Genomic DNA, 11,261 nt, shown 5'->3' with positions numbered 1-11,261 from the left:
CATATCTATTTAAGATATATTTCACATAAAAAGTGATATTAAGGTATCTACATTACTAGTGACAGATCGGATCCACCGAATATGGTAAAATTTAGTTAGTGTATACTGTGTAGCGACCATATTTAATGAATTTGTTCGTTATTAAGAATTTTGAATCTCTTAATACCATAACCCCATATTTGTATGTATATATAATAGCTTATAATTAGTTGGTTTCTATTTTATTTTGATGCTACATTGCAAGTTCAATCTGAAACATATGCATTATTGCAAGAGAAGTGCCCTAAGGTGGTGGAGAACAAAGAAGAAATGGAGGTTCCACCCACAATAGAAAAGGTGGTGGAGGACAAAGAGGAAGAGGAGGGCGCTGTCGACCCCGTTAGCGATGCGGCAATAGCTAAAGAAGTTGAAACCAAGCTAGAGATAAACAACGACGAAGAAGAAGCCCTTGAATCCGAAAAGCCAAACGAGGGAGAGATCGAGGAGATGGATAGCAAGAAGGCTCAGAAAGCGGTGTCGGTGGTGCCTGTCGACGAGCCTCAAGAAGTCGAAGATGCAAAGAAGGAAGGCGTAATTCTCGACGAGGCTTTGGAGGAGACAAAGAAGGAGAAAGAAGAGAAGGTAGAAGTAGAGGAAGCAAGCAAGGAAACTACTTGTGAGAAGAGTGATGATGAGTAGATTGTGTTATGTTATGTAGTGCTTCTAGGTCAAACTATATTTAAGCTAGTAGAGTGTACTACTTGGTTCTATGTAGTGCTTTTAGTAGTTTATTTCTTGTTGTCTATGATCTAACGAATGTGTTGCATTTGGAGGTTTGATATTTAGGAAGTTAATCTTGGTGATTTGGTGTTGTAACTCCCTAGTAAGGCACTCTATTTATATTATAAATAAAATAGGCATATGGAGTATGTGCAAAAATGATTATCTATACCAATTTACTTGTTTCTACTAACTATAGTGAGCTACTATATATTGCATTTCTAAACCGTAACTATTCGACTGTAACCACCACTGTATAGAATAGCTGATTTATTAATTGTTAGGAGTACTACCTATGAAGTTGAGGGTTCGAACTTCTTAACAGATAAGATTGGATCAGGAACTACTTAGACTTTACCTACCTGAGGATTGTTACCTAAACTTCAAGATTTCAAAATTTGACACCCTAACTTCCATATTATTAACATATAAACTTATCATTTACGTGTTTGGAGCGACAAATTGATGTTAGTTCAATGATTAAAGATGAATGCCAATTACATAAATGAGTTCTCTAGCTTTGCGGTAAAACACAGCTTGGCTTCAAGAAGACTCTTTCATGCATTGATGTGCATCCTTTACTGTTTTTGGATCACTGGCTATTGTTAGTTGTTGGCTTAAATGGGCCAGCATCCTGCCCTGTAATGGGAGGCCATGTTGGGCCGAATTATGTTCGAAATGGCGTGAGGCTAGGGTGGGCCAAGTCATGTTCGGAGTGGCGTGAGGCTGTTTTGCTCGAGTCACAATCGAAACCCGTGGGTGCTATATCTGTACGCTTTAAGTGAATTCGTTTCGTATTTCTAACAGCTCGAGCTTTTGGGATTAATGGTTAACGCCAACAATCCTACAAGTGGTATCAGAGACAGAGGTCACGAGTTCGATTTTCACATGCTGCAAATGTGTGCAGGTGCTGGATGATGGATTGTTGGCTTAAATGAGCCAGAATCCTACCCTGTGGTGGGAGGCCATGTTAGGCTAAGTCGTGTTCGAAATGGCGTGAGGTTGGGGTGGGTCAAGTCATGTTCGAAGTGGCATGCGGCTGGTTGAGCCGAGTTATAATCGAAATCCGTGGGCGCTGTATCTGTACGCTTTAAGTGAATTGGTTGTGTATTTCTAACAGCTCAAGCTTTTGGGATTAATGGTTAGCGCCAACGATCCTACATTAGTCACTCTAAATTGACGGAATGTAGAGTTAGGTGTTTATTTGCGAATAAATTGAAGTTTGGGTGTCAAATGTGAAACCTTGAGGTGAGTGTTTTGTTTGAGAATAAAACAGGGATAATGAAAGCTGTGACACCCTAATAGTCCCATATTGGATAGGAATGAGATTATGGTTGGATATATAGATTATGAACACTAGTAATAATAAATAGGCTTATATATTTTGGGCCAGTGGTTTAGACCCAACGAGTTATTATTACTAGTGGGTCAGGTCGTTGCAAAAGTTATACTCGTTATTCCACCAAACGAGGTATTTTTTAATCGGAATAAGATATTCTGATTAAATATTATAATACACTATTCTAATAAATTATACATATATAATAATAAATTATTTTTATTATATTTAAGTTGAAGTAGAATTTGTAAAAAGAATTACTTTTAATTACTAAATCATATATTATAATAAATTATTTTTATTAAATTATTTTTATAATAAATTATATTTTATACCAAATTCAACCTTCACTTCTTGAACTATCCTCTATTATTTCATAAAATTAATCAAACGTAATTTAAATTATTCTCGAGAATATCAGCATTACAAACTAAGCACAATTTTACTTTTAAAAATATTTATCAAATGTTCGTTATTCTCGAACCAACTTAATTAAATTTTAGCTGAACACTAATAAGAACCATTCAATAGTTAAAGAAGATGATAAAAAGCATAATTTACCTCAGGGAGCTAATAGGTATTTAATTTTGGAACTTAAAATAAACATTTGTAGCACTATAAATTGTTTACTTGAGAAAGATGAGACATAATTTGAAGCAGAATTTCTAACAGATTCTTAATCTATTAAAGAAGCACCAAATATATTTAAAATAAACAATGAAGCCAAATAATAAAGATTAATACAAACATTCTAAATTTTGGCAAAGTAGAGATCCTTTGCAATAAAGGTCTACTGAAAATAAATACAAAAAAATGAAATGTATGAATAATCCCTAAAATTAGTTCTCCCTTTGGTAACATGCCTAACTTATATCAATTCACTACAACAGAATTAAGTTATAGGGACACATGTTTGGGACACTTTTGAGTAAGTGTCTCATTTATGCTAAAACTTAAAAAAAACATCTACTAATGCCTAAATATAAAGCCCAATCCAACCAAAAATAAAAGATTACTCTACTCAACCCACCACACCCAGTCCATTTGGCCCGATTACAAACAGAAAAGAAAAAAAAAAAAATCAATTACCATCTTTTCTTCTCTCTTCACTCAATCCACTGAAATTCTAGACGAAGAGCCTTTCCTGTCGTCCTCCTCCGCCACCGCAGCCAACGAGATAGAGTTTCGGCGGTTTTTAAATGCTTAAATAAGTGTTGGTAAATTAGCAGCACTCTTTTAGGTTATAGCGACACTCTTTAACTGTCACTATATACCTAACGACCCCACATATAGCAACACTTTTTAAAGTGTCGGTAATTTTAGCTAGCAGCACTTTTTTGACATGTACCTATATTTAAAAGTGTCGCTATAGACCGTTTTTGTTGTAGTGATTTAATTGGTGTAGAATTAAAATGCTATATTACAGAAAAAAAAAAGAAGATTACCCTTGCAATCGGCGACTAAAGCGGAACATATCTGGAAGTTCAGGAAATATAATGTTTAAAATGGAACATATTTTGTCTGCATACAAATCCCACTTTTGCAGTTTTGGAAATTTGACAATTTTTTGCCTTCCTTAAATTATTTTCTCAATTCTATTCTACTTGAAACAAGTTTTGTCACCTCTTCATCTATGCAATGTAAATAAAACCTTTCAGAAGAATCAGTATGAACTCTTCACCAGCTAGCCCATTCCAAAACTGCAGCTAACATGTTCTTGTGTGATAAATTGAAGGCGATTGCGCATGGTGGACTCGGAACTGTAGGCAGGGATCGAAAGGCGATAGAAGCATGTTTGGGAGACGGGCAGAGCTGTGTCAGGGGAAGTTGCTCTATGTATGCAGAGTTTTGAATTCAGGCCTTTAAATCCCTCCGCCGGCAGGTACTTCACAGCTGTCCAGAAGAAAAGCAATACTCTTCGCTGCTCGTCCGACATCTCCTCAATGATCTGAAAGGGAGTCACAGGATCACTTCTCAGTTTTTGAAAAGAAGTACCGAGTAATTCCAAAGCAGTTTCGAAATGCATGGTGATAAACTAAATATGATTGCAAAATACAAGTGTACACATGTAATGGCCTTTTTGGATGTCACAACAAGCTATATGGGGATTCTCTTTTGTGACTGTAATGCAGGATTTTTTTTTTTTTTTTTTTTTTTCTTTAGCCAGTGTGCAATCTTAATCATTCCGGCTTTTCAAGAGCGTACATTTCACCTGCAAGGTAATTTGTTATGAATTAGTAAAATAATTTAGAGGCCATATGTATTCGACCTCAAAATCTTTTTCCTGATAAAAAATAAATCAATGCCTCTCAAGGAGCTAACATTAAACACCTACCGTGCAATCACAAAAGAATATCCACATAGGGCATAAGTTATCACCGAATAACTTATTCTGACGTCTAAATAGGGTCTAAATTAAAGAGATTATCCTGAACAAGATATTCATGCATCCAAATAAGCCTGTTCGGATCTTAAGATACCTTATACGACACTTCTCCCAACATCCAAACAGTCCTAGAAGAGCTCAATCGAATGCTAGAATAACTTATATGGCATCTCTCTTTTTATTTTCTTAAGATATTTTCTTATAAACTGTTCGTTAATTGGTTGTTCAGATGCAGGAAAGTTGTCTAATGACCTATTCAGATGTCAGAGCATGTCATCTGGCGATAACTTGTACAGTAATGGAATTTTCTTTTGTAATTGCGACATAAAAGCTTGATTATAGTCCATGGCAAGTTCTTTACAACCATGACTTTTCAGGAGATGGTATTTAACCAATATGGTGATTTATCCTGCAGCAAAAAGAATTATTAAGAGACCATATACATATTATGCAACAGTACAAACCTTTTCAGACTCTCCACCAACCAATAACCCACATGCCCTTCCAGCAAAGATAAGAGATATGCCGAGCAAGAAGTTCATGAAAATCGAAAAGGTATAAGCAATCCTAATGTTCAAGACTATGGTAAATCAGCTCGTAAATTGGTGTTCGGACTTTGAAGTGAACTAATTTCAAGTTGTCGTGTTATCATCATAATAAAAAATAAAAGATAAAAAGGAAGCATCAAACACATGTATCACCGTATAACTAGTTCTGACGTCCAAACAGGCCCCATGCCGACAATTGTATTGCCTATAGCATTATGTTGTTTACAAAGAAAATATAAAATGCATATGCTTGTTGGTTGTTTGCCTCTCATAATAATGTTATTTGTATATGGCAGAATTAAATCATCTTTATGAGATCTTCCTTGCCCTACAACACTCTCCTAGTCTTCCGATTCTCACAGGCTTCATCTCATGGTATAGTAATATTCTTAAAGTAGAACTACAACTAATTTCTTGGTCAATGTTGTGAATATAAGAAAAGTGGAAAAAAGAAGAAAAAAGACGCGTGCCCTTACCTTCCAGAACCACTGTATTTGATCATCTTTCTCTTTGTAGCATTCATACATAGTATGCTGTTTCCACTCGGTCAAGCTAATGGCACCACCGCTTCCATATAACAAACGATCGACATCTTCGAGTTCCAAACTCTCAAAGAACAACCGTTGGTGCGTCCGATCAGAAAGAATATCAGCAAAACCTCGAGCAAACTGCTCAACCTGATAAGCAACTGAAGTGACAAAAGAATGTTCAATAAGGAGGTTGACGTAAGACTCCCTATTGGTACTGTTTACAACAATATCCTTTCCTCCGGTGCTAAGCTCGACATTCTTTATAGATCCCAGCACTTCAACATCTCTAGAAAACGTCAGGCCTAAAGCGTCCGAATCAACAAGGGCGGGATCCATATCTAAAATCCATTTGCAGCTCGCGTATAAGAATGGATCAGCATCCTTTACATCCTCCAGGGTAATAGGTTTACCCGCCAGTTGCAAGAAAAAGGTGCGGTCGAACGTAATGCCTATTTGAACTTTATGCATCAGAGCCAATGCAATCAACCGTCCACTAAACTTGAAGTATGCAAGATTCATAGAATCTGTAGAAGATGCTGCAGAAGTACAAAAAAGAGGAAGAATTATTATCTATTAGAAAAATACTCTTACAGGAACAAATCAACTAATTTTCTCTATTCTCCTTTTCTCATCGCTCTTCCATCTTTAGCTGCTGCAAAAGTATTACCGTGCTATGCCTATAAACAAGGTTTGAAATGCAATGCCTGCTGCACAGTTTTACATGGTTTGACAATACTGCAGGGGAGGTCCTGCGGAAAAATAGCTCGACGCCAGAATGATAAAAAGCTTAACACCTCTTATTTGACTTTGAAAATATTTTTCAATACGAAAAAGATCAAAATCCAAAATGCAAAGGTCGTCTTATTCAAAACCACAACTATCATATCTCTTTTCTCCCAGTTCATACCCTAAAACACACTCTTCTTATAGAGAGAAAGGCGCATTCACATCTTCTTATCGATTTCTAAAACAATATCCGGACCCGACTTGACTTGGTTTCAGCCAAAGCTTCACAAGAAAATGAGAGAAACAAATATAGAATCAAATCTTAAATTCAAAATCGTTGATTAAAATTTTTTATACATACTTAAACAAATAGGACTACTTACGAAGAGCATCAATAAATTCATTCATCCATTTCATCATTCAATAGCTACAACTGTCAGCATCGATCTATTTATGTTAACATTATTAGCATTGATACTTAGATTATATACCTTATTTGTGTATTCAGCAACTGTACTCTATATAACTCTCTCTCTATATATATACAATACAAGTCCTAGAAGGGTCCTTGTGGTTTTACCGAGACTTTCAACAGCAAACGGGATTTTTATCGATACAGCGGTAGCTCTTTGGTTAGAAATCAGAGAAACATGATATATTAAGAATTCTTAACATGAGGTCTTTCTCTGATTGATTGAACTACGAAGTACCATGATATTAATTACTTCAAAGCGAATCGTCCCTAAATACATAAACTTGATTATGACCTACTCCTCAAAAATAAGAATTGTGCAAAAGATGAAATTGTCTTCCCTTTTTGGCTTTAGAATTGTCTTACTAAAATATTGACGGATGGTTCAATTAGCAAAGCATGGAAAAACTCGTGGAGGTTTAGCAAAAGAACATGCACGTCCGGAGTACAATTTATTGCGCCCACAATTAACGCTGGGTAGCCAATTATGGAGCTGATAACTACTAACGGTATTTAAGTAGTAAGCGCACCCCAAGATAAATGCTTTCCTGGTCGCCTATTCTGACTTCCCCAGAGCCTTTAGACTCAAAGCAAACAAACTCGAATGTTCCTCTATAGAGATGTCATTAAGTGGGGTAACAGCTTAAAATCATGGTTTTGGTGTGTTACTAAAGGATGCCTTAATCGGACCATGTATATAAAACATATAACAAATACACGCTCGACCCCCTACGATCACTTTGATTCCAAGCTACGAGATTTAAATACATCTATACAAGGATTGTCGTGCCACTGGCACGCTCCGTGCCACTGTGCCCGATGACATGGCACGACACAACAATGGCACGCCATTCACACATTGGCGCACATTGGCACGGATGTTTTTTCTTCAATTTCTTATAAAAAATTAGCTTTTTATATAGTTTCAAATATCTCTTATAGCTAGAGTAATAGCTCAAATATTATATCTCACACAATTGAGTAAGAATAGAGAAAGCAAGATTTTAATAATTGAAATATATATGTACACACTGATGTAGGATAGAATATAGGATCCTATGTTTTTAGAGGGCTCCAAAATATAATTTATGATTTTGAAAGCTTTTTGAAAATTTGAAAGTTTTTGAAATACTTTTTTAGAAATTTTCGTAATTAAAAAAAAATGAAAATTAAAGAAAATAAAACATTTCAAAAAAAATAGAAAAGATAATCAGGAATCACTCTTGAACCGAACTCACTTCGGGACTGGACCTTTGTTAGTTAATTCGCGAATTATTGAAAATCCGAATTAAACAGTCCGTTTATGAATTTTTTCCAAAGAAAATGAATTATTCGCGAATTTTTGGGCGAGCCGAATATTTCGCGAATAATTCGCGAATTATTCCCGAATTATTGAAAATCCAAATAAAAAACTTATAAATTTTATATTTAAATATAAATTATCTTATATTTTATATTTTATACCGATTCCGTTTTTTAAGCCGAATTTTTCAACGAATTTAAAAATTAGAAAATGAATTTTATGCGTATTGTACCCGTACCGAATTTTTGCCGAATCCGAATAAACTAACTATGGACTGGACTCACTCCACGGCGATGCATTCGCGAAGGAAAAAAAAGACATCATTGCCAAAACATTTGTCTCCATTATAAATTCATAAATTTATATTCATCCTCATACAAAGAAGCCTTGTGCCTTATTTATACTACTCTTAACCTTATCTATACATAACCAATTTAGAATTTAATCTTATCCTAAATAACCAACTAGAACAACTTATCTAGAGATTAACAAAAAAAAAAAAAGCTAAAATAAATGCAGATAAAAGCAAATAAAAGGAAAGCTAAAAATCCTCATTTAACTAACGAAAAGATATTTTCAACTAATCTAATCTAATTTAAAAAACGATAAACTAAATTGGTTTAATTCGATCAACATAGGTTCAGGCTTGTTCTGCATCACGCACACAACTAAATCATATGTATGAAAACAAAACTGAAATTATGCTTCAAAACAATTGACATAAAAACACTACCATAGTTAAATTCAATACACCCAAAATGTATGAAAGAACTGGGGGAGAATTTCTTATTTTCATTTTTTTTTTCACTAAAAGATGTTCTCGTTATGCATTAAAAGATGGTCTTATTATTCATCTGAACTCATTAATTACAACAAATATTAGTAGATTTATAAGGTCTACATTATAAACTTATTATCTAAAAAAAAAAACGCAAAAAAAGGTCCTAAAACCTCAAAAAAAAATGTCGATATGGTACCAGCTCGATCCCCTGCCACATGTTGGCATGACCTTGGCACGGTAAGGCACAGTGCAGCATAGACAATTCTTGCATCTATAAATACCAATGTTTATATAAGTTATGCGAAAGCATAAAGAAGGATAGTTTAAAATTCAATAACGTCAACATCCCATAGATATGTTTTCTCCACAAGAATAGTTCCTAAACACAACGTTGATAGTTTCTAGATCTCAAATTTTCAATATGAAATTTGTTAAACCTTTATTGCAATTCCTCCTGATTCTTTCACATTATCTATGTCTACAAAACAAATCTAGTCATTCACATGCAATCTCACTGTGAGACTCTAGGATTTGGAATAATTCTATATATAAGGTATAACAAGAGTAAACCTCTTAATCTGATTATAGCATTTTGGACAGTGGACAGGCTCAAGAGGTTAAGAGAGTTAAGCATGCTAGGAATAGAGTAGTCCTAGGATGGGTGATCCCTGAGAAGTAGGCGTCATAGTTGGTATCAGAGCGAATTACTAGCCGTAAGTGTGAGAGGAGTCTCGGCTGAGCCAGGGTTATACAACGGGCAGAGCGAGACTCTTTGGTTGATGAATATTGCAGGTGGATAGGTCGGCTAAGACTAGCTAGATAAGTCTCACAGGCTGATGACTCCCAAGAGCTCTTATCGACGGAGTCGTTTGGTGGTGCTTGTGAGTGTGCCTGAGCCCCACGGAGAAGGGGAGGAGAATCTGAGACCCCAGGATATGGAATAATCCTATATATAAGATATAACAGGGCTAAATCTCCTAACCCGGCTATAGCGGCGGTGGATAGGCCGACGAGATTAAACGAGTTAAACGTGCTAGGGCAGAGTAGTCCTAAGATGGGAGACCCTTGGGAAGTGGCGTCCTACTCACTCTCTCTAGGATGGGTGACCCTCGGAAAGTGGCATCACACTCATTTTCTCTGCTTAGTTTTCTACGTAGACAAGATACAAATTTCTTATCATCTATACTTTACAACAACCAATCAAACCCGATACCTACATCTCGTAGGTTGACAAATGATCACCGACAATTTGGAACTATTTAGCTGATACCCTAATAAACAATCGCTACGTATACTAGCATAGATCCTAGGACACATTTAATTGCCCTCTTTCTTTCCGCCTTTTATCCAAATAATGCAGTATTTTCTGCGAATCAATCGAAGTGAGGATTCGATGTGCTGAAAAGAGTAAGCTTTAATGATATCATCAGACTTATATATGCCGCATTCTCGCGAGGCGAAGGGAAGGAGCCTACCGGGATTCGGAAAGAACCGCCGACGATCGGCTGGGCACGCCGAGAAAAGCACATTCTCCGGGCTGAAAACCTTTCTGCAGACCAAAAAAAACCACTCCCTGGTCACACCAGGGCCTGTGGCCTCCTCACCTCTGAACTCTATAAGGAGCTCGTAGCGCAGATCTGAGGGGCTAGCTTGCGAGATATGTTCGAAGGACTCCGCAAGCAGGTTCGACCGGTTGATAAGCATCTCGTGCTGCTCCTCGAAGTCCGAAGCCCCGACCTCCGGGAGCAACATGAGCACCAAATTCCTCTTTGCCTCGAACGAGAACGCCACATCCTTACACTTGAGAAGCCAGTGGAGATTTGTGCCCCTCTTGGCCTGCCGGAGCAGGAGATCCAGCGGCTCCTCCGTCGCCGAGAGGGTCGCGCGGAGCACCGGCCTGAAATCGGGGAAAATCTCCGCGAAATTGTTTACGACCGTGAGAACGTCGACGGCCTGGCGCCACAGCGCCGGCTTCCGCTGTCCGACGGAACAGCCGGCCTGCTGCTTCAGGACATTGCCGGCAGTCGATAAAATAGTGATGAATGCATCCATCAGAATTCTCAGGGCGTCGTGAAGCATCCGATAGAAGCGGTCCTCGTCGATCAGACTGAGAAGCCCCTCCAGGGACCGATCCGTGCAGCTGGTCGCCGTCAGCGCCTCTTCGAGCAATCGCAGGAAGTCGGAGAGCCGGTCGAGGAGGGGCGGGGGCGGGGGCGGGGACGGGGGGGCGTCGAAGAGAATTGTGATGTCTTTGACCACCGACGCCGCCGTGTCGGCGACGAGGGGGACGAGGGTCTGGACCGCCAGCGCCGGCCCCAGGCTCTTGAGGAGGTCGAAGACGGCCGACCGCGACTCGCGGTAGAGCGGGTCGCGCGTCCCGACGGCCGCCGCGAGCTGGTGGCAGAAGAGCAGCGGCG

At 37.9% G+C, this 11,261-nt stretch overlaps 2 protein-coding genes across 2 annotated transcripts in view; one reads left to right on the top strand and one right to left on the bottom strand.

The window, feature by feature from the left end:
* Positions 310-678, top strand: LOC109725220 (eukaryotic translation initiation factor 4B3-like). The gene has a single exon (XM_020254320.1). The coding sequence runs from the start codon at positions 310-312 to the stop codon at positions 676-678; it is 369 nt and encodes a 122-aa protein (XP_020109909.1).
* LOC109725219 (E3 ubiquitin-protein ligase UPL5-like) overlaps positions 3,524-11,261 on the bottom strand; it is an 8,440-nt gene continuing 702 nt past the window's right edge. Inside the window, exons 2-4 of the mRNA XM_020254319.1 lie at positions 10,320-11,256; positions 5,509-6,098; positions 3,524-4,046 (exon numbers count right to left, since the gene is read on the bottom strand). Coding sequence (XP_020109908.1) covers positions 3,783-4,046; positions 5,509-6,098; positions 10,320-11,256 — 1,791 coding nt within the window. The 3' untranslated portion in view covers positions 3,524-3,782. The remainder of the gene's footprint in view (positions 4,047-5,508; positions 6,099-10,319; positions 11,257-11,261) is intronic.

This window comes from Ananas comosus, linkage group 19 (assembly GCF_001540865.1).
Source record: "Ananas comosus cultivar F153 linkage group 19, ASM154086v1, whole genome shotgun sequence".
NCBI lineage: Eukaryota > Viridiplantae > Streptophyta > Magnoliopsida > Poales > Bromeliaceae > Ananas > Ananas comosus.
The sequence above is the reverse complement of the archived record's forward strand: the minus strand, read 5'-3'. Positions and strand labels throughout refer to the sequence as shown.

Coding starts and splice junctions, on each gene's coding strand:
- LOC109725220 (XM_020254320.1), top strand. CDS start 310: ATGGAGGTTCCACCCACAATAGAAAAGGTGGTGGAGGACAAAGAGGAA.